This window comes from Mustela nivalis (genome assembly GCF_964662115.1).
Source record: "Mustela nivalis genome assembly, chromosome: 12".
Taxonomy (NCBI): Eukaryota; Metazoa; Chordata; class Mammalia; order Carnivora; family Mustelidae; genus Mustela; species Mustela nivalis.
The window spans coordinates 46,889,709-46,914,086 of NC_139031.1; the positions used below are offsets into that span (position 1 = coordinate 46,889,709).

The 24,378-nt window shown below is 35.3% G+C and overlaps 1 protein-coding gene across 5 annotated transcripts in view; it reads left to right on the forward strand.

Annotated features, from left to right (window-relative positions):
- SKAP2 (src kinase associated phosphoprotein 2) overlaps positions 1-24,378 on the forward strand; it is a 172,079-nt gene that overhangs the window by 10,551 nt on the left and 137,150 nt on the right. For all 5 annotated transcript variants that reach the window (XM_082693203.1, XM_082693204.1, XM_082693202.1 and 2 more), the window contains exons 3-4: positions 184-209; positions 9,229-9,336. In XM_082693203.1, coding sequence (XP_082549329.1) covers positions 184-209; positions 9,229-9,336 — 134 coding nt within the window. The remainder of the gene's footprint in view (positions 1-183; positions 210-9,228; positions 9,337-24,378) is intronic.

The window sequence follows — 24,378 nt, forward strand, 5'->3', positions numbered from 1 at the left end:
CTTTTGTTATAAATCCATAAGGCTTTTGGAATTGTCATTTCAGGATAGGAAGTGCTTTTTTCTCTAAACGTGTCTTTATGTTACATATTTTAAAATAGGTGTGAATTATTGCCAATGTATAAACCTTGTTTCGATTTGTCAACCCTCATTTTAAAATATAATATTCTTGCTTTTTTTTTCCAGCTATCTTCAGGACTTTCAAGACAAAGGTAAATCCTTAAGTTTGTCCACCTTGAAATATTTTATCCTTGTGGAGATGTTCAGTAGGGTAATCTAAAACATACTGAAATTTGATAGTTGGGATCAAAATTTAAATTTCCATATTGTATACTTAGACTTTCAACATGAGAGTGCTAGCTCCCCCTGCTGAGAAAAAAATTAAAAAGCATATCCAGAATCTAGTCTGCACAGTCTCCTGATGCAGAAATCTTATGTATTTAATATTCTTAGGTGCTTTAATGTTTTTTCACATTGTGGCAGAACTTTGTTAAGAGAAGTATGAACTTGCAGGTATACATGGAATAATCTGGGAGAGAAGAGGTGAGACACTAAGCTAACACCATTTAACCCAGCAGAGATGATTTTATAGCTGTGATGGGATCAGGAGGGCCTGTGGCTCACTGCTCATAGGTAATGTTTTTAAAGAGTGATTGTCTTAAAACAGTATCAGTTTTTGCTTGAAAGGATGAGTAAAATCTTTTTCAAATACTTGTTTTTATTATTGTGATTCTTTTAGTATGAATAAATGTATGCTATAGAAATTTTCAGAGAAGGGGTTGAACTTAATTTTTTCACAGTATGTGAAGAGTGCTGGTAACCTGATTGACTTCCTTTAGATTTAAGGGATGGTTGCTTAACGTATTGAAAACCAAATCAGGAAGGGCAAAGGAAGTTCCTACTCCTTCACGTCTTCAGTTCTATAAGGGAAACTGGGTACGTCCCTCACTTCCAGGATGCTAATTCATAGATCATGACCTGGAGCCTATGGATGCTGGGATGAGGGTCACAACATGAGGTCAGCTAACCAATGAGGAGTTAGGATCTGGGTTTAGGAAAAACAGTATGGCATCTTCTAACTGGGGTTAACAGACACCACTGAGTAATTCCTATTTCTACCAACTGATAAGGGAGAAAGTAATGATAGTTTCCATAAATGAAGTACTTCACCAGGCAGACCTAAATTCAAACAGTTATAAGGAAGCCATAGTTTCTTTTCTTTTCTTTTCTTTTTTTTTAAGATTTTATTTATTTATTTGACAGACAGAGATCATGATTAGGCAGAGAGGCAGGCAGAGAGAGAGAGAGAGAGGAGGAAGCAGGCTTCCCGCTGAGCAGAGAGACCGATGTGGGGCTCAATCCCAGGACCTTGGGATCATGACCTGAACCGAAGGCAGAGGCTTTAACCCACTGAGCCACCCAGGCGCCCCCATAGTTTCTTTTCGCATTAAATCATCAAGATCGATGTGATTGGAGGGAATGAGATTTTTTTTTTCATATGGAAAATTTTAACACTATCAAAGAGAAGAGCAGGAAACTCTTCTTCCCCACATATACCCACTTTTTTGTACTTGACATCCAGTCCTGAACTGTGGGTTTAATCATCTGCATTTTGCTTAATTGAATATAGAAATAATGAGTTTATGTGTTCTTTTATTTTTTTTTTAAGATTTTATTTATTTATTTGACAGACAGAGATCACAAGTAGACAGAGAAGCAGGCCGAGAGAGAGGAGGAAGCAGGCTCCCTGCTGAGCAGAGAGCCCGATGCGGGGTTCCATCCCAGGACCCTGAGACCATGACCTGAGCCGAAGGCAGAGGCTTTAACCCACTGAGCCACCCAGGCGCCCCAGTTTATGTGTTCTTATTATAACATTTATACAGCACTGTTCATAGAGGAATACTAGATTTCAGGTTCTGTCTTAAAAGACATACTCTGTTCCAGTGATAATTTATCAAACTCTCATTGTGGCTTAATTGCTAGTATATTTAAAAATTTTAAGCTAAGAAAGCACAATAATGAAGTCATTGTATAACTATATGATTCAATAATTGGGTAGGAACTTTGCTTTTGGTATTCTGGTTTATGACTTGTTCAGATGTGTAGATATTAAAATTATTTTGCTGAGATACGTCTTTGCCTCTAAAGAGAATGGAAATTGCTAGTATTTGATAGAAAGTGAAAAATGAGCCTAGAATAGGAGTTCAAACATCACAGAATTCAGAGATTCCCCATAACCATCTTTCTCAGAATAAGCCATTTGAGTCCACTACTCCTGTGTTGAGTTAACTAATCACCAAGAGTGACTGCTTAAAAGTAAGCCTATGGTTAAATTAGGTATATACCTTGGAGAAATATGAGAAGCTGAATAATTTTATGTCATTTTACCCTCAAAATATATTCAGCTTTATTCTAAAAAAAAAAAAAAAAATAAATTCCTGTAGTTAGGAGTAGCAAAGTTAGTACAGACTTCATAGTTACAAAGTAATTATTCAAGATACTTTTTTTAAAAAATAGGACATTAGTAATGATCAGATCTCTACATTGAGTAAATTCACCTAAGTATGTTTTGATAGTGCTGCTTTTGTTTTTCTTCTTACATTTTCTCTTTGGGGTTTTGGGTTGTCTTCATCCAAGCAGACCTGGGCAGAATTCCTTTTGGCTGTTTTCCCGCTCTTTCTCTTTTTCTCCCTCCCTTTCTCTGTCCCCCTCAGGTCAATATGGGGTCACAGTGAAGTAAACAGAGGATGTTTTCCTCCTTTTTACTTTTATATTCCTATTTCACCTATTTTATCTTTTTAAAATGTCAGTTAAATATGATTTTAGTATCATTAATGGAAGAAAAGAGGACCAAGTAAAGTGTTGTTAAGTAAAATGAATTAATTCAGTTATTAATTTCTAATTAGTGGATTAATTCTTTGTCTAATGTACATGGATGTTTATCATCCTTCCTTACTCCGTATCTCCTCCCTCCCCTTACACCATAGGTACTACCCCATCATCCTGAGATTTAACAATAGAGAATTTATAGTTTGTTGTTTTTCAGTTCTTAAAATGAGTTAAACTGATACAGTTGTTGAAACACCAAGCTGCATAGATCTTAGAGGATTTTTAAAAAGTATTTCCTTTTTTTTTTTTTTTTTTTTTTTTGGTGAGAACAGTTTGAACTTGTAGAAACTTATTTTATTACAGTAACTCCTAGATACTGAAGCTTGTTCATTAAGTTAATTTTCTGTTTGCTGTTTATAATAATTTTCAGTTGCTATCTGAAAATTTCCCTTTCATTTCTTTAATTTATTAAGGATTCTTGATTATATCTCCTTCTCTACTCAAGTCTAGATCTGATAAACTGTGACTTTAGAATAAATTATCAGTGGATTTTCTTAATTCCTTAATTTTACTTGTATATAGGAAAGATTTGAATCTAAGCAACTAGAACCTATCTTGCTTGGTCTGGTCCCTGTTACTTATTTGAAATTTTGCCCATTCTATCTAATATAGAGGGCTTTTTTTTTTTTTTTTGAAGATTTTATTTATTTATGTATTTGTGGAAGACAGAGTGTGTGTATGAGCGATGGGAGAGGTAGAAGGAGAGGGAGAGAGAATCTTTTCTGAAGATTGTATTTATTTATTTAGAAGGGGGTGGGTATGGGGCAGAGGCAGGGGGGAGAAAGAGAATCTCAAGCTGATTCCAGGCTGAGCATGGACTACAACTCTGGGCTTGATCTCATGACCTTTAGATCATGACCTGAGCCAAAAATCAAGAGTCAGACACTTAACCGAGTGAGCTACCCAGACGCCTCAGAGAGAGCTCCTTATATCCTTCAAATATTGTGTGTGATGAGATAAATATCCCTAGTTTCCTATTCTTGGTTGCAATATACCCTAATAGTATTGAGTGTACTCCTGAATTTAGGCTTCATGCACTAAAATTAAGCTACTTTTAAAATTATTTTAGAATAATTATGGTTATTTTAGAATTTGTTACTGTCATATGACATGGTCATAAGTCACTTAAACGTGACCTGAAGTAATTATTTTTCTAATGAAAATATATTACTAATTGAGTAAAGACTGTTACTGAGTATAAGACAGAATTTTCTAATATCCATTAGATATATGATAAAGAAGTTTTACTTGTATCTTGCCCTTATATTAGTCTTATTTTTTTTACTCCAGTGTAATTTAGGTTTGATTAGTTTCTTTATAGAATGATTAAAATAATGTGAAGATACCCATGCATGACATATATCTCTACTGACATTCAATAAATAGTATATTTATGTATATTCTCAGATTCATCTTCATTTATCAAGAGGATTTAAGTAAATCTTGATTTACAATTCAGTTTTCAAATAATTTTTGAGGAATTTATAAATTGTTGAAAGAAGGACATATTAACACGAGAGAAATATTTCAAGAGGATATTTTCAGATTTGTAAAATATTAGTGGCTATAGCTTAAAAATGTGACTCTATTGTTTTTCAGTTCTCTTTAGATGCTGTACTTAAAAAGCTCCAATTTTCTTCTTTAAAATATTTTCCATCTAATTAAAAAATATGTAATCGATTTTGTCCTTGAGACTTCATTGATATTGTTAAATATACATAGATTTACTTAGTAATTTCCTTTGACCTCATTTGTGTTACTAAGTTTATTAATGGACTAAAGTGCTTTTTTAAAAATAGCTGGACTGTTAGGTAAGAAGGGATTCATTTTAGTTTGTTCTGATGGAATCCTTAAGAGCACAGAGAAGTCAAAAGTTTGGATGATGTTTAATTTCGTTTCCTTTATCCTTTTAAATAAATTATATGTTTGGTTGAAAGTGATCCCACCAATGAAATCTGAGCAAATAACTTCCTCTGTGCCCTCCCCCCATCTCTGGCCTTGTACAAATGTGTTAAGTATGTCTGAAATTATGGGGCCTATAGTAGTAGAAATATATTTCAGAGGTAGTGCTTGAGAAATGATATCCTTATTTTAAAGCTCCGCCTCACGTATGCTTGCTGTTAAGCCTTCCAATTGCGGATGAGTTATGAACAGAATCTCCTTCTTTGTGGTGACCCAAATCCGTCAAAGTCTGAAGAATTAAACTACAGATTCCCGTAAGAAGTGTCACATTAAATGCTTAATTCTGTCAATTTAGTTGTATGTTATTACTTGAGAAATTAATTTGGACAAGTGAATGGAGTAGAGAATTAGAAATTAATTTGTTTTCACTCAAGTCCTTTTTATCCTCAAGTTTGCCTTTCATGCTCTAAAGGGGGAATGACTATCACCTCAGTTTAAGGTGTATTATTTAGTTTAATGTTTACCCGATTGTGTTTCAGATGTGTTTGACAAAACAAGCAGTAAATTGGTCCCGTCACCTTCCACAGTGGTAGAGATCATGACTGTTGGCTGTTGGGGGGCTTCATCTCCAGGCATTTAGGAAAATGTTAATTGATGATGAACCATATAATAAGGAAGGGATAATAGTGATTTGAACTCAACTATTATAAACTTAAAAAATGTTTATCAGAGAAATATGCTGCTGTGGGTAAGATTCAGCTTTGATTTTTGCCATGATATTTTTGTTGCCACTGAAATTACAGGAAGGGAAGTCTTGGATCATTGTCTTTTAGACTGTTAACTTTGTATCGTTAATTAAACTTTTAAAAGTTGTGGGATAAATCAAATGGTTTTCTAGGGAAACAAGAAACAGTATTAATGAGCAACAACCCCATAATTATCCTTGTGAGTACATAACAGGGACACATTCATGTCTTTTCTTTGCGCAATAACTTTTACAAAGAAGTATTTTTAAACTGATCATTAATTTTATGACCACAGAAATGAGATGCAAAATTTATGCTGTTGTCATTGGCACAGGCTCAAGGCACCACTGACATTATGTGTGATTGTAATAGAATGGCTGCCAACTAATGATTCTGTAGACATTTCATTTGAGCATGCTTTTCTTTTAGATGTCTGATTAGGCTGTAATGCTTTCAATTATGTCTGTGAATTGTATTGGATACGTTTACCTGATGCCCATTGTTGCTTTGGAGTTCAGTTTTCTATTACATAAACACAAGTTGAACATTTACCTTTTAATTTATAGAAGTCTTTGCAGGTATAGCTACAAATACTCAGCCCCTGGGGAGGAGGGAAAAAAAAAAAAAGCTTTCTACTACTCAACAGCGACCCCTGTGTTCAATTAAAGGTCCTTATAATACAGCTCTTTATTGGGTAGGAAAAAAAAAAAATTGGGGGGGCGCCTGGGTGGCTCAGTGGGTTAAGCCGCTGCCTTCGGCTCAGGTCATGATCTCAGGGTCCTGGGATCGAGCCCTGCATCGGGCTCTCTGCTCAGCGGGTAGCCTGCTTCCTCCTATCTCTCTCTGCCTGCCTCTCTGCCTACTTGTGATCTCTGTCTGTCAAATAAATAAATAAAATCTTTAAAAAAAATTGGGAAGGAGGAAAAGGGATGGATCATCCCTGGAATAGCAGTAAAATGAAGAAGAACATTTTCTGAAAAATGATGTGTCATTTCAACTTAATATGGGTTGAAAAGGGAATAACCCTATATAGATACCGCAGAGATTAAAAAATTTTTTTTCTTTTACCTTCTGGGTTAATTCAAGGGAGCTTAAAAAAGGCGGAACAAGAGGGGCAGGGGAAGAAGCCAGTAGCAGTATTTAATTTATTTTGTTTTAGATAAATATAAATTACCACATTAATTACAAAAAACATTTGAAATGAGCTGCAGTACTTAGAATGGTAAGCTAAAGACGATTTCACTTAAATGATTCAAATGTATTTTTTTTTTAAAACACAAAATCCAGAAGACTCTAACATGTTAGTAACCAATTTGTATAAAAATATTCTTAGCTCATAAATATTATGTTTAGCATTATTTAGTTATTTATTTAGTTTATTTAGTTTTCTTCTTCTTCTTCTGTTTTAAAATAATGATCTTTTTGCTGTTTGCATACATATATAAACATAAATTGGTGTGTGCATGTGTGTATGTGTCTATACATGGATGCACATATAAAAACATATAATGGATATTATCAAAAGATGACAAATCCTGATTTTCAAAACTTCTTAACTTTTAATTTTTTTCTCTGTATTTCTGTAGGGAGCTTAACAGATTTAAACCCGAGCATCTGAATCTTTTTCAAAATCATTTCCATGTGTTTGTTGGTTTTACTCTTATATATTTTTACTCTTATATTTTTATATTCATGATAGTATAATATGCTATGTGCCAAGTCAGGGCAATATATTTGAGGTATCCTGATACTTTTTTTTTCCATAGCAATATTTATTTTATAGTTCATGATATGAAATATCCTTAGCAAATCCATGCCATAGCAATTCTTACTTTATTGAGAATATAAGGAATCTTCAGCAACTAAGAGCAGTTGAGGATTTTGTGATCTTTACTACGGGATGTCCCACGAACTGCCGTTCCATTTCTGAACATAGTTTTCCTAGCACTTAATGAGGTTCTCTCTTATCTCATATTTGAAATCAGAGCATGCTGCTTTCCATAAGAGAAACACTGTAAGGGATCACTGAATGTTCCCAAAAGTATTTAAATATTTTGAACATTTTAGTTTTCTTATTCTTCTTCTTCTGTTTTAAACAATTTTATTTATTTGAGAGAGAGAGAGAGAGAGCATGTGCCAAGGAGAGCATGAATTGGGGGAGGGGCAAAGGGGGAAGCATTCTCCCCACTGAGCAAGGAGCCAATGCGATGTGGGTCTCGATCCCAGGACCCTGAGGTCATGACCTGAGCCAAAGACAGATGCTTAACCAACTGAGCCACCCAGGCTTCCTACTTTGAACATTTTAAAAGAAAAAGAAATTAAGATGTAAAGAATGAATAGTGTTTACATGTATTCCTTGGAGTTTTATTTGGGGAGGAAATATCCACATATGATATACCTGGTGTTAGACTCACCAAGGACAGTAAGATAGTCCTCTGTGCTCTTACTGCCCTGATGGGAGATAGCCCTATCTTTTTCAGGATAAGGATGATGGATGCTGACGAAATGCCAAAATTATAAAGAAATAGAGCTGAGTATTGATTTTTCTTTATTATTTTGACAGTGTTTTGAAAGGGGCTTTTCCTCTACCAAAAATAATGGTAAAAAATAGGGTGTGATGTCAGAGTGTACAGATTTTGTTTTGGAGAGAACGGTAGCTTTAATCTGGGTCTGCTCAGCAACCATGGTCTTAAAGTAATAGTGTAGGTTCTCTCAGATTCCCATGGAGGTTTTCATCCTGCTTTTTGAGTACTTCCTGAGGTAGCTGGTTTTCTCTTGAATTAACAGATAATTGATACAGTATTAAGGATACATTATTTTGAATTTTATTGAATTTTCTTTGGATGTGGTTGAGTATGGTTGAAAAAAATGAGTGCTTATATGTGACCAAGCTAGCAAATATCTGACATACTCTTTTAAAAAAAAAATTATTCTAAATGAGTATGTGGAAAAAAACCCATGCCACAATAAGATTTTATTGTGGGGATTAAATAACTTCAAACCAACCAACCAACCAACCAACCTAGGATTTGGAAATCATGTAAAAACTGGCTAGAACATTAAAAAAAAATGACAACATATTACTGAATGAAAATTGAAGGTGTCAGGTTGTAAATCACTTTGTTTGAACTTAAAAGGGTTATATGAGTTTTAAAGTAGTTTTTCCCATGAAGGATTCCTGCTCTTGAAAATGTAACTGAGTATTTTTAATCTACTCTAATGTAACCCTGTGATGTTTCATGAAAACCTAAAATGTGTATGTGGCTTTGAATTATCAATTTCTCATCATAATTTTTCAAATTATTGAGTAGGTAAATGGAATCAACTTGAATTACTTTCTCTGTTGTGCTTTCCTTTTTTGTTTTTTTTTTTTTGTGTTATTATTTTGGTTCTTTTTCTTTTTTGGGTACACACTCTTGTTTTACCCTGCTTCTACTTTTTTTGTATTCCTTTTTGTAGAGACCATCATAATTTTGGAACTTGTGTACTTTTGTATCAGAAATAAACAGTTGTCCACTGACTTCCAGAAACTATTTAAGTTACAATAGATAATAAATTAAAATAGGACCTGTTTTTACTCTGTTTTTCCATGACAGTGACTAGGTTTAAGAGTGAAATTTACCTCTCTTGACAAAGTAACATATTTTAAAGATGGCTGACCTATATAAAAGGCTTTTCTTCGATTCTTCTATAGGTGACACAGAAGATGGGGAAGAATATGATGACCCTTTTGCTGGACCTCCAGACACTGTATCCCTAGCCTCAGAAAGATATGATAAAGATGATGAAGCTCATTCTGAAGGTATGTGTTGTTTTGCCATCGAATATACCTCTAGATGTTCCAACACAAGACAATGCAGTGCGTAGAGGTGGTAGTCTTGTCAGAAAGCAGGAAATGTGGAGGCTTCAGTTAACTTACCTTTACCAGAACCTTTTAAGGAACAGAAGAGCTCTCTCTAGTGGTTTTCTTAAGTATGTAGTTCCTTCTTTTCCTAGGAAATTTTCTTGAGTAGAATTTTTAAGAGAGTGTTTACATCACAGTGTGAATATTATTAGTGAGTTTGTTGGTTAATATTATCAGATTCTTGCTTAATTTTATTGTGCTGTTGAATGGCTTCTTGTATTATTTATTTTATAAATAATGAAAAAGATTTTTGTTCTCATTTTTTGAAAACATATAAAATGAGTTCATAAAATATTAAATTAATTATTCTTACATTGCCTTCTCACATTAAGACAGGTTTTCATCAAATGCTTCTTTTAATACACATTCTCATTTTCCTGATTGTCACCTAAAGATAGCCCACATTATGCAGTAATATTTTTTTTATAATGCTCTGTATTAATTGAATGAGTAATAAAGTCAATTGTTTATCTCTTCATAATTTTTAAAAACTTACGAAAGCCCAACTTATGAAACTTGCTTTTAGTGTAGCACGTGCTTTCTCTATTCTAGCCAGTTGAGTGTATCTGCATCCTAGAGACCTTATAAAGCTGATATATGGTTATAAATTAAGAATGTGTATCGATAAATTAGCCATGCATATTAATTCGTGGCACTCAAAGTTTCACGGAGACACAGAAGTGAATAATGCCTTCTGCCACTATGTGATGATCAAACTGTGCAGTTCCATCTCTAAATACAATTGCTGAATGAAAATATGCTTCCTGCAACAGAGCACTCCACATTTTATGTTATCCAGATTATTCCCTTTGGAAACATAAATTGCTTTTATGAGGTATAAAATTATGTCTATTGCAGAACAGGGATAAGTCAAGTACATGCATAAGTGATAAACATTCTAACCACTGATTCAGAACAACACAATCTTTTTTTTATATTCAGAACTTTGTACAATGTGTAGCAATAATAATCATATCCATTTTATGTTGAATTTTACATTTTGGCAAACATTTAATTTCTATTTTTAAAGGAAAAGATTTCTTTCTCTCATCTTCTCTATTTTTTTTTTAAAAGATGCACATTTCTCTTTGATCACAGTTCTTGTCTGAAACAGAGCGTTACCCTTTCTAACCTGGTCTTCAAAAGCATTTCTACTAGAAAATATTTTATAATTGATGAAATAATATTTTCAGGCAAAAGAGTGAATTATTATTTGAGTTGAATTGTTTTTCAGACACATTACGATTTGTTTTGCTTCATTGTTAAGTGTTGGTAGATAGAAATGAGTAGGTGGGTATATGTATACATATACAGAGAATATTTATATGTAAGAGAATATACACACACACACATAATGTTCATGGAGTATATATGTTCAGAGTTTTAAAAAATAGCATAAATAATTTGAAGTACAAGGGAGCATTATTTACATTCTTTAAGAAATTGTAACCTAAGAACTCCAACAATTAAATATCTATGAGGGCCAGTGTTTTGGTAGAAAAAGTGAGTTGTTATTAAATTATAATGCATTTATGTAATTATATTTTCTTTATTATGAGTAAATAACTTATCATGTTTGTTTTCATAACCAAATATATAGGAAATACATTAATAGCAAGAAAAAGATTTATTGCTAAAAGATTACATAATCAGTATTTGAATATTGTTTAAAAACTTGTATTTATGTATAGCATTAAGTTTTTTTGTTAAATATAGGTGCATTTTCATTAGTGTTGGTGTAAGCAGTTCTTACACAGATTGAAAATTTAACTTTTAGTATCACTCATTTTTGGTATATAAAAATACTGTATATGATAGTTTTATTTTTTCTCCTAAGAATATTATAAATTAATTTTAAAACTACCACTTGGATTTTTAATTTCCGCTCTGAAATGTCATCTAGTTATATCAGTCTCTCTCCCTTCAACTTAGATTTGAAAATGCATTTTCTTTCCCTTGCCAAATAAATTTTCCTTCATTATGGGACCTCAGTCTAATGATATATTAATTATAAAAAGATAATGCATTTAACAATAAGTATAACTAAATTAGCTCAGGTCACCAAAAGGCCTTTTGTCAAATCAGATTGTTGTTTTGTCCTTTTGACTTTTACCTTATGGTAGGCACTAACTAAGTATCTGAACTTTGATGGATTATAAACTCTAAACATGATATGTATTTTTCATAATGCTAATGTAATTTTCAAGGTACTGAAAAGGTCAAACCTGCACATCTTTGTGTGCATTCTAAGTCTGTCTTTTCCTTTAATATTTCTTTTTCTCTGTTCCTCTGGTTCAAAAGTTCACTCAGTTCCCAAATGGCTACCTAATTTTCCAGTTATTCCCTCAAGCCATATGTGTTTTGGTTTCTTTATGGTTTATTAGGTACTGTAGGAAAGTAGCATAAGTTATATCTTCTAATGAAATTCAAGCACACTTCAGTGATGCTTCGACTTGATTGCTGGTAGCAATTAAATCACAGCCAAGGAGAATAATGCATAATCTCACAAGGTCCAGACACCCTATAGAAACTGAAGGGGGATGAAAACAGAAAACAAAAACAAAGTCTTCAAACCCTGCCAGACACACTGTTTCCAGCCTGCCTTTTTTTTTTTTTATTGGCCAACTGCCTGATTGATAGCAAAATCATAACTTGCTGCATGCTAACAGGCAGAGTTCACTTGTAGGTTATTGTGAGCTGATAAAGGGTTAGATGGAGTTTTGATTTTCGCATTGGACCTTGGTACACCAGATTAATGGAATTTCAATGAGAGACTAGAGTAGCCACAGCTTTGTCAGAGAAACAGATGGAGACTCTATAGTCATGTCTACTCATTAATACTAGTTGCCTGAAAGGTGTGCTGCTTCTCTATACAAAAGAGTTGATATAATTGATTTTTGAGTGGCGCATTGAAAAAAAGTACCTTATTGATGACTAGAATTGTAACATGGATGGTGACAGATTTTTATATAGCTTGTAGTGTAAAAAATATTGTAGTTTGTAATTTTTTCTTCTCTCTCTTTGGAAGTGCTTTTTATTTTTATTTTTTGAGTGGAAATACACTTTAAGGCAATAGTAAAAGAGGAGAGAGAGACATGCTGAATTAGCTTTTAAGAAAAATAATAAGAATCTCTATTTTGTTTATGCATAATTGCATGACTGCTGTTGGTTTCATTTTGGTGTGGTAATATTTATAAAAAATCATACTTACTGGAAATTTCTATTTTACTAACTTTGTGTCTTATTTTTTCTGAGAAATTTAAAACAAATCACAATGGTTTCCAGACTAGATCTCTGTTAGAAGTTTTATTGTATTGTGTGGCTGGATATATGGAAATGTTAATATAAGTGGTGTGTATCAATAATCAGATAAAATTAGAGAAAATGAAACTCAAACCTTAAAGAAGACTATCCCTTATTGTACGTATGTTAGAATTCTTGCTTGGGCACTAAGGTGGGAGAGGCAGGGTAGCCTTTAGACACTATATAATGACTTGCGTTTCCATTTTTCTATTCTGAAACCATTTTTCATTCATTTTCGTCATTTGTGAAAGAAGGCTTCTAACCATATAGCATTGTGGGAAGTCCCTGAGGTAAGGTGAACAGATTCGATGAGCTAGAAGACATATATCGGCTCTACCCGTCGATGATAGGTCGAAGAATCCCAGTGGACATTTGTTACAAATCTGATTCAGTCCTAAACCATAATCACTTTGTGGATAAGAATCTGGAACCTCTAGGGTGTGAATATAGGAAGGCTAAAATGAAGCTGAAGATAGAACACAGTCATTTATTGTCCTGGTATCTTCTTAACTAAAAATTCCCAAGTATAGGCTCCTGAAGACTGTAGGCATTGCAAGGACGTAGGTTTATATGAAAAAAAATCTTGGTTTAGAAATGGAACTATTTTTTTTAAAGCTGAGGATTGAGGAAAAGGACTAAGCTGTCTTGATTATAATTTATAAGAGTAAATAATGATTTTTTTCTATTTGGTGTACCTTTCTTTAAGAAAGTCTAGCATATGAAAATTGAGGTTCAAAAAACATACAGATCACTTATTTCAGAGGATTGCTTTTAAAAAAGATTATCTCTGGGTTGCCTGTAAATAATGAGCTCTCACAATGCATCTAAAACAAGCTTAGATATAAAAAACAAGCTTAGATATAAATCCATTGATGTGCACACACATACATTTAATGTGTAAATTTCTACCCGTTCCACACCAAACTTTTGGGGAAGATATCTTTTTGTGTAAAATTAGGTTTAGCACTAATCTGTTCTTATAAAAGATACTTTACTTTCCTCTGGATTCTAGTAGAATATGAAACATTGTTTAAAACCAGGGGAAAAATATTCCTTCAATAACTTACCATTTAGGGTAAGGATTTTTCCTACCATAGTGTCATGTGATTTTTGATACTTAAACTCATATTTTTAAATTTTATTCTGAGAATTGAGACTTGTTTGCACACATATTGGTGTTTATGACATACGTTAATGTTGCAGTTGAGGGTTTTTTTTTTTTAACCTTTTGTTATTTCAACATACCAGTTGCTACCATGTGTGTATTATAGCAATATACGAAAAATGATTACTTTAGTCCTTCTGTAATGTATATAGCAAGTTTCAAGTATTTTGGTAGGAGTGCAGGGTTATAATTTGGGGTAATAATAAAAAGGAGGAAACATTTTGAACATTCAAGATAATATACTGTGTGATTGGAAACATAAAGTACACTGATGTGAAATATTTTCATGATACAAAGGTACATATGAGTAAATAAAAACATAATTATTGAGAATCACCTAAGTTTTATGCCACTGAATGGGAAAATACCTAAAAATAGAACAGTGGAGGCCAATAAGACTATAACAAAGTGGACTAGGTAAGAAAGCTCAGAAAGTTAATAATACTCAGCATTGGGGCACCTGGGTGGCTCAGTGGGTTAAGCCTCTGCCCTCGTCTCAGGTCATGATCTCAAGGTCCTGGGATCAAGCCCCACATCGGGCTCTCTGCTCAGCAGGGAGCCTGCTTCCCCCCCACCCCCCTTCCTGCTGCTCTGCCTATTTGTGATCTCTCTCTCTCTGTCAAATAAATAAATAAATAAAGTCTTTTAAAAACCTCAGCATTATGCAAAGTAATGCATCTTTAATACAGTAAATGAGCAGTTGTTTACACAATCCATGAGGAAGGGGAATTCAAAGATGACTAAAACAAAGTTCCTGTTTTCAAGAGACATGTAATCTAGCTGGAAGGAGAAGACAATCACCTAAAATAAGGTAATTATCAATCTAAGTTTCTAGTAAGGCAGATTCCAAAAATAGTAACTAGGATGTGTTACACTGTTCAGTTAATTCATTCTGTACCTAGGCAAAAAACTGGCTTCATTGGTTTTCCTCTCTAGTCTGTTGACTGAGTCAGCCATATGTTTTCCCATTATATTGAATTAACCAAAGCATAAACTTTATGCCTATATTCTGAGAGGTTGTGGAGTCAGTTGTGGAGCAGGGGGTGGGGACATTTATTTAAGTGAGTTTTACATGGTTCCTGAAGTTTTCTGGAGAGAGAGTGGGAAAAGGTGCTGAAAAGAACATTTGGAGCCAAAGTCCAAAAACCGGATTTTCATCAGTAACTGCATGTTTATAAAGGCAATGCTTTAACCCAGGGGAATATGGGCCCCACTCACAGACCTTCACGTGTCAGCGCCAGGTGGAGGGTAAAGGTGTTTTTGGCTCTCGCAGAGTACTGTATTTCCCAAGACTTAGGTACGCACCTGGCTTTTCTTCCTTGCTGTCTCTGAGTTTGGAGAAGTTGCAATATATGGCTTCCTGTTTTCAGTTGTTTCTCCTGTTTGTAGCCTGAGCTAAAGGGTGAATTTAGAGTTTAGAAATCAAAAAGCAAAGGTTCTTCAAGACAGTGGACTGACAGGAGCACCGGCTGGCTTAGTTGGTAGAGCATATGACTCTTGATCTTGGGGTTGTAAGTTTGAGCCTCACAATGGGTATAAAGAAAACTTAAAAATAAAATCTTAAGGAAAAAAAAAAAAAGACAGTGGACTGATCAAATTTATTTCAGAGTAAGGCATGCCAACCTGCATAGGATTCTAAAGGATTCTAAAGGATTCCACTTCTTTCTTCCTTAGAGGTGACTGTGCTGGTGGCCGGGGTAGCATCTTCAAGGAAGAAATACATTAATATTTATTGAGAAATTTGTCTGGCTCTGAACTAGTTTCTTTCATGCATATTCCTTTAGTGGCCTCAGAAAGACCCTGTGTGGGAGACATTTTCCCCATTTTGTTGTAGAAATGGAGACTCAGTAAGGTTTTGGTCTCTTGGCCAGAACATCCAACTCTTAAGTAGCAAACTTCAATTTCTTCGGTCCCTCTGTGCCATGCTACTTAAAGAATTAGATGAGTTTTTCCTTCTCATTACAAGAGACATGCATATGGTTGAAAAAGAACAGAAGGATATGCAATAAAAGTAAAAGCCTTCTTTTTCACCCCACCCTAACCTGTCTATTCCCCAAGTAGCCACATGTTCCAGTGTCTTTTGTAGTTACCATAACACTGGATGTTGTGCTTCTGTAGAATAATATAATAGTATACTCATTTGCTCAACCTTAAGCAGTATCTGTTGATTCCCTTCATGACAATAAGTCTTCAAAACTCCTCTCCCACTTCTGCCTCCTGGTTTTTAATTTTATTTTTAGTTTTTATTGTGTTTGCTTTTGACTCAAATAATGTTCTTATTTTGTAAAAGGTTTGTGCCGAACTCCAGAAGTACGAATTGACTCTTTGTTATAAAATTTCAGGAAATTTGTGACCCTAACCTTTCTTCCATCTCTCTTCTCCTTCTTCAATTCCAGTTTGCATAATTAAATTATTTTTGCATTGTTAAAGTCTGTAACATTTGTATTTGATTCTCTAAGTTGATTGTGCTTTGTCTGGAAGTTAGGTTTTAAACCTTGGTCCTTTTCCTTCCTGCTAATAGTTTTCCTCAAATGTCTGGAAGCCTTGGTTATTGCTTCATGTTTCTGAGTGAAGGATCCAGTCAAATAGTTTAGGTAGCTTGTTGGTGGTGCCTTTGCTTTTGCTTGTCTGTTATCCTAATAATATAGAATTTGTTTGTCCTAAAGCATTTTCACAACTGACCTGCTGAAATCATTCCTTGGGGAAGAAGTATGTTCCCAGTCTACAGGTCGAAGGTAGTCCAGAAAGTGTCATTCAAATCTTAGATATTCATTAGCGTGAATGCTAGCTTTCTAGAAGAACCTAGATGCTATAAACAGGGGAAAGGAACTGTCCTTTTCCATAAAAAAATTTTAGTTTTAGGGGCATCTGGGTGGTTCAGTGGGTTAAGCCTCTACCTTTAGCTCAGGTCATGATCCCAGGGTCCTGGGATCGAGCCCCGCATCAGGCTCTCTGCTCAGCGGGAAGCCTGCTTCCCCCTCTCTCTCTGCCTGCCTCTCTGCCTACTTAGATCTCTGTCAAAAAAATAAAATCTTTAAAAAAAATTTTAGTTTTATTATAATATAAATATATTTATATATAAATTTTATTATATATAAATTTATTATATAAAAACTTTATATATTTATATATAAATTTATAATTTAATATATTTAATAATTTATGATTTAATACTAATACTAATAAATAATTTATAATAATAAACCATTTGTAAGTTAATAATAAATATTATACATTTATACATATAAAATGTGTAACATATTTATATATGTAAAATATACTATTATATCTCATATTTGGAAACTTCATCAGCTTTGTTCAAACACAGAAATGCATGGCTTTGACACCAAATACCCTAGGAGGTCAGAAAAGGAAGAAGTGATTGCAGACTGGTCTCTGTGAATGTTGTATGGAAAAAATTGGAATTTGAATCAGAACTTAACAAGGGTAGGTAAAGTTTTAATTGGTAAAGAATGGAGGGGAGAGGGGCGCCTGGGTGGCTCAGTGGGTTAAAGCCTCTGGCTTCGGCTCAGGTCATGATCTCAGAGTCCTGGGATCAAGCCCCACATCGGGCTCTCTGCTCTGCAGGGAGCCTGCTTCCCTTCCTCTCTCTCTACCTGCCTCTCTGCCTACTTGTGATCTCTGTCAAATAAATAAAATTAAAAAAAAAATCTTAAAAAAAAATAAAGAACAGAGGGGAGAATGCTTTTCAGATAAGCTGAGAAAGTGGAGACAATAGGAAACGGGGCTGGAAATTAGTGTCCTTTGAGGAACTGTGCAAAGACCAACATGGCTTAGAGAGCTTGAAGGGGATTGGGAGATGTGGATGGACAGAGGTAGCACACAACAAGCCCTGGTTTTCACCTCAAGTCCTAATATGGCCACTAAATGAGTTACTCTGGCTAAGGCCCTATCTTTGTGAATTTGTTTTTATTTCTTCACAGAAAATCCCATTATTTTAGGCAAGGGAGAATTAGTTATTGAGGACTTTAAATGGCATCATGAGGAGTTGAATTGGTAAGCAAAATGAATATCCATTTTAAGCTTTTTGAGCAATGGAATGTTAACAACAGACAGTATTTTAGAAGCATTTAGCTAGTTGTGGGATATAGATGGGTTGAAAGGGATGAAAACCTGTAGTCTGTGAAGGAAGAGGCTATTCCATTAAGCCAGATGTGAGCTGAACAGAGACTAGACAAGGATAGTGAAACTGGAAAGGAAAAGATAAATCTGAGGGAGAACACACAGGACATGGTAAGTGGATATGTGCAGAATTTTAAAAAGAGAGAAGCCAAAGATAATTACAAAATTCTAAATTGGATGATTGGAGGAATCGACTGAGAAGAACAAGGTGGGAGGGAATTGTAAATGTTGGTAAGTTTGGGTCTGAACATTTGAGTTTGAGGTAACAGTGAACATCCAGTCCACCTGGTAACTATTTGGTAATTATCTGGTAATCTCTCTGGTAATTATCCAGATATATGGGGATAGAGCTTAAGTGAGCCTTCTCTTGGACTTCTCTTTCTAGTTTCATTCTTTTGGGGGGCAGGTATAGGATGAGATATAACCCAGTCACCCTAAAAATGCAGCACAGCGGTTGAGAACAGCTTCTGTCATCATACTGTCTGGGTTAGAGTACCGGCCTTGTTTTTCATCTCTGTGACCTCCAGCAAAGTTGTTTGAGCTATTTGAGTTTCCTCATCTAAGAAACTGAGGATAGTAAACCACCCATGTCCTATGGCTGTTATGAGGATTAACTAGGATAAGCCTACACAGAGCTTAGAACACTTCCTGGCCCATAGTAAGGACTTGTTAAATGCAAGGTATTATAGCTGTCCAGCCTGTTTATCTAAGGATTGCCTTGGCTAAGTGTTTCTTTCTGTGTTTGACACAGCTGTGTGCCTGAGGTGTTGTCTGTCTTTTGTATTGTTTAACTCATATATTTTACTGGATTTTGTAGGATTTTCAGTTGGAAGTTTTAGAGATTCATGGTAGATGATCGTTGTTTGAATTGAGTACTCTGTGTTGAAAACAGTTACTAGTTTAGTTTTCTGTAATAAATGGAGCATGCCTTTGCTGGGAACCCTTCTACCTCTCTGCGCCTCAGCTTTTCTCCATTGAGCAGATAATGAGAATATGAGAATAAAGAAATATTACACTTGGGAAAGTTTTGTAGATAGGCACCTGTAGCCCATGGAGGGAGTCACTCATTTTATACATGAACGCAATAGTAAGTGACTAAAAAACTTGCAAACTCTTGAGAATATTTGAATAAATTTGAACTATATTGGAAGATTCATAAAGCTATACCTGGAAAAAAACAGTGGGGAAAAAATGGCCTGAAATTATTAGGAAACAAGTGTACCAATCATTATCTCATTATTCTTATTTCAGAGTCCAGTGGTATACGGTTAAAGACCCTACATGTCCAAACAGAAAGCGTAGCACACACCACTCATATAAGGCTGCAGATTCACTAAGAACAAATAAATGCCCTGCTAATAAATAGACACAGAGTGGATTAAGGCAAAAATTGTTTTTTAAATTTTTACAAAGATTATACAGTCTTTGGTATCTGCTTATCAGCATTTTTTTTCAAAATTGAGAGTGAATTTCAGGGTCCTTACTTCAGTACTTCAAGGAAAATGGGATACAAATGCTGTAGATTTAAAAATAATACAGATACCGGGGCGCTTGGGTGGCTGAGTTAGTTAAGTGTCTTCCTTCAGCTCAGGTCATGATCCCAGGGTCCTGGGATGGAGCTGTGTCGGGCACCCTGCTCAGTGGAGAGCCTGCTTCTCCCTCTCCCTCTGCTGCTCCCTCTGCTTGTGCCTTCTTGCTCTCTCTGTCAAAAAAATAGATAAAATCTTAAAAAAAAAATAATATAGAGGGGTGCCTGGGTAGCTTAGTGGATTAAACTTCTGCCTTCGGCTCTGATAACGATCCCAGAGTCTTGGGATGGAGCCCCTCATTGGGCTCTCTGCTCATCAGGGAGCCTGCTTCCCCCTCTCTCTTTCTGCCTGCCTCTCTGCCTACTTGTGATCTCTGTCAAATAAATCTTAAAAAAATTATATAGATACTATTAAATAAAATGTCTCTGTAAGAAGGGCATAAGAATCAACTTGAGTACATTATTTTTTTGAGGGGCTTTTTGCTTACATATGAGTAGTAACTTGCAATACAGAATGGTAGCTGAGATTGAGTCAATTTCTTTATTAATCCTTCTAAAATTATGACTTTTGAGAAGATACATGATTATTAAATTAAAAGGGATGACTGATTTTATAGAGTCCATCAGCAAGTTTTGGGGCAGAATCTAAGATTCTTAAAGTATTCTGTTTTTAAAAAGGTAATATTATTGAGCTATAATTAACATGACCATAGAATTTACCCATTAAAGTATACAATTCAGTAGTTTTAAGTAAGTTAACAAAGCTGTGCAAGTATCACTCCAATCAATTTTAGAACATTTCATGGTCACAAAAGAGAAATCCTATTTCTAAGCAGATACTCCCCATTTACCCCTTTTCCCCCATGCCCATGGGCCTAAGCAGCCATGAATCTACTTTCTATATGTGTAGATTTGCCTAATCTAGACATTTATTTAAATGGAATCACAAAATATGTGGCCTTCTGTGTCTGGCTTCTTTTATGATGTTTTTGAAGTTCATCTGTATGGTAGCTCCTGTCAATACTTCACTCCTTTTTATAGCCCGATAATACTTCAGTGGTGTGGATATACCATATTTTGTTTGTCCATTCATCAGTTAATAGAGTTTTGAGTTTCTTTTTTTGGCTATCATTAATAATACTGCTATGAACATGTGTGTGTAAGTTTTTATGTGAATGAATATGTTTTCATTTCTCCCGGGTATATACTTAGGAATTGCTGGGTCCTGTGGTACCAGAAAGTTTCACTTTTTGAGGTATTGTCAAACTGTTTACCAGAGTGTTACACCATCTTGCATGTCTATAAGCAATGTGAGAAGGTTTCCATTTCTCCCCATCCTCTTCGACACTTGTTATTGCATGTCTTTGCTTTAGTCATCCTAGTAGGTATTAGGTGCTGTCTCATTCTGGTTTTGATTTGCATTTCTCTAATGACTAAGGATGTTGATCATCTTTTCATGTACATATTGACCATTTGTGTATCTTCTTCAGAGAATGCCTACTCAAAACCTTTTCTCATTTTCCAATTAGGCTGTCTTTTTAAGTTCTAGGAGTACTTTATATATTCTAGCCACTAGTCTCTTATTAGATATATAATTTGTGAATATTTTCCCAAGTTCTGTGTCAATTTCACTTTCTGGATACTGTCCTTTGAAGCACAGGAGTTTTTAACTTTGGTGAAGTCCAATTTGTCTGTTTTTTCTTTTGTTGCCTGTGCTTTTGCTGTCATGTTTAAGAAGTCTTTACCTAACTAAAGAAGTGTTCTTAACTCAAAGCTAAATTATTTTTTAAAACACTGAGTTCTTTTACTCTAAAGAGTTATGAGATTAATATACTAGTTAAAACAGGGGCATATTCTAGCTCACCTTTTATGTTATTGTTACTTAATGCATATTTTAAAAATTGTGCAAATAGCAAAAAGTAATTTTCTTGCTGTGCCTTTTCAGCTCAGTGAACTCTTGAATTCTGCAGCCTTTAACATCCTTAACATCCTTTAAAAAAGAATTGTATTGTTGCATATACTTTCCTCCTTCATTTCTAGCAATATGTATTTGTTGTATCACAAATACAAATGTATAATCAATAATCACATGGATCTTCTTTCATGTCACTTTCATTTCACTTTAAGGAGTTGTTTCAGAGAACATGGAATCAAAGCAGATGTTTTGTTCATTTACTGGCTTTTTGTTAATTTTCTTTTTCAATGTGTAGTTACAGGGGCAGGATTTAAGGGGTGCTGGGATCATTGCTGGAGAAATGGTAACTATTATTGGCTAAAGGAAAAGTTGGTTTGTTTCTTTGAACTCTTCTCTTCTGTAAGGATTCCTCTCCCAGCCCTGCCTCGCCACCCCCCCCCCCCCCACCGTCTTCCTCTCCGTGCAAACTGAGCAGTCTTGCCAGATAAGGGAACTGAGACACTAGGAAGCTGTGTGAATTATCCAAGGAGTGCTACTCAATGTGTAGTCTCTAGACTGATCTGGGTCTGTGATCCCTTTGTTACTGGTCTGCAACAACAACAGGGCAGAAATTCAGAGTAAGAGCTTAGAAATGTTTATCGCGTTTTGACATTCTGCATTATCCACGTACGTGGCAATTATTTTTCCTAGTAACTCTTCCTTCCTTCCTCCCTTACTTTCTTCTTTCTTTCTTATTTCCACAGTATAATTTGTCATGCTTTGGTGAGAAAAACTTCACCTCAGCTACAAGCACTGATCTAGAGTTGGAGAGAGAATGAATTACAGTAGTCTCAGGACTCTTAATTTTTTATTTTTGGTTGTTTTCTCGGGAGCCCTGTATCTTTCTTGTATCTTCATCTACATTCATAGTCATGTTTAATTTAATTGTTAGATTCGTTTTCACTGTGGAGAAATTTTAGGGATTCTAATTTGGTATTTCTTGTCAAATGTACTCACAAGTCCCACTATCATCATCAGATATTTAGTTCTACTTTTTCTTGTGCAAGTCCTGCGAGCATTCTCCAAGTTCAGGTGTTGTGAAGCAATGGTGCAGCCTCGAAGCTTTGCAGTTGGAATAACCAGGGAAAATGCTAATGTAGCTTGAATACTGTCTGGTTCTTTTCCGTGCCTAAAGAGCAGAAACTTTAAGATGATAGTGTCATCTTAAAGACTCTGTCAGAAAAGTAATTTCATCTCAGAGATGTGCTTTTGTGTCATTTTGTTCAAGTGTCTTTAGAAGCTTCTCCTCACTTTTTAATACCAGCTCTAAGCTTTACTATTTCGAACATGCCTATCACTTCAACATGAAAAGAGGTTAATAAAAATAATATTTTAATATAAAAAATAATAAAATTCTTATAATGGGGACAAAGAAACACATATATATTTCTTTCATTGAATAGGACTTGTTTTGGTATTGGTATCCTGGGATTTATGTATGCTATAAGCCTCTAATATGGTTAGAATAGGATTTCTTTGCTGAAAGAAAATGGGTCTTATAGGAGGTGAAGAATTGATTTTTTTAAAATAAAAGTAGGAAGAAAGAGTAACAGTGTTGTATGTTTTAGGTAGAGTGCTAGATGGGATAAAAGTGTAATTCAACAGATCTTACTGTTTGTTTTGTTAGACTGAGGGAAATAAAATGATTAATAAGACATGTCATTGCCTTTAGGATCTTATGGATTAGTAGAAGAAAGAAAGATGTAAATATCAGCTCGAATTCAAGGCAGATTGGTATAATCACTGCTGCAAGACAAATAGCAGGAGAGAAAAGATAATCATTAGGATCGGAATGACGATAGTCTCATGGAGACGGCACTCCAGCCAGGTCTAGGAGAACAAGGAGGCTTCTGATATGTGGAACATGGAGGGAGGCGCTTTTCCGGTTTGTGAAACAGCCTGGTAAAGGGATGCATTGGTTCAAAGTCTTTCAGTGCATGGGATAGAAGCCCAGCTCAAACTGGTTTAAGCACATTTTATTTTATTTTTTTTAAGTAGGCTCCATGCCCAGCATACCCAGCATGGAGCCTGATGCAGGGCTTAAACTCGGGACCCTGAGCTCAAGACCTGAGCTGAAGTCAAGAATCGGATTCTTAACCGACTGAGAGTTGGACACTTAACTGACTGAGCCACCCAGGTGCCCCTCTAACTGGTTTAAGCAAAAAGCAGAAGGGAATTTATTGGTTTACCTATGAGAGAGGGGTAGAGTTGGGGTCTCGCTTCATGTCCACCTGGATCCAGGTGAGCTTTCAAACTGTAATGAGCGTTCTCACTCACATCCTGCTTCCTATATGTAGCTTCCTTTATGATGGCCACCAGCCACTGGCAGCTTCCTGCTTATTTTCTGTCAGCTGAGCAACCGTACTGGAAAGAGAGATCTCTGAGTAGTTGTAACAGAAGTCCCTGGCTTGGGTCATGCTTATTCTGAATCAATCACTGTGGTCTGGGTAGGGGGTGAGAGGTGGGGGATGTAGGGGTGAGGTGCTGCAGTTGGCCAAAACTGGGTCACATGCCCCCAAAAGAGTTGACAGGTAGGGAGTGAGGTCTTTCCCACCCAAACTACATGGAGACTGGGAGAAGTGTCATTCTCCAAAGGAAAATTAAGATGATTTGACTGACAGAGAGAAGCAAGTCAGGGCAGGCAAAGCCAGATACCTATTACAAGGTAGGATATTCTGAAGGTATGACTAAACTTCAGTGCTGTACATGCAGGTGTAGGGAGGTAGGAATGTGAAGGGTTGGGGTAGACAATATTCTTAGACACATAGTCAACAGTAGATAGCTGGTTAGAGGAGGGGAATGTCATTAAAGTGGTAGGTTAAAATCACTATTTAACTTGCTAACTTT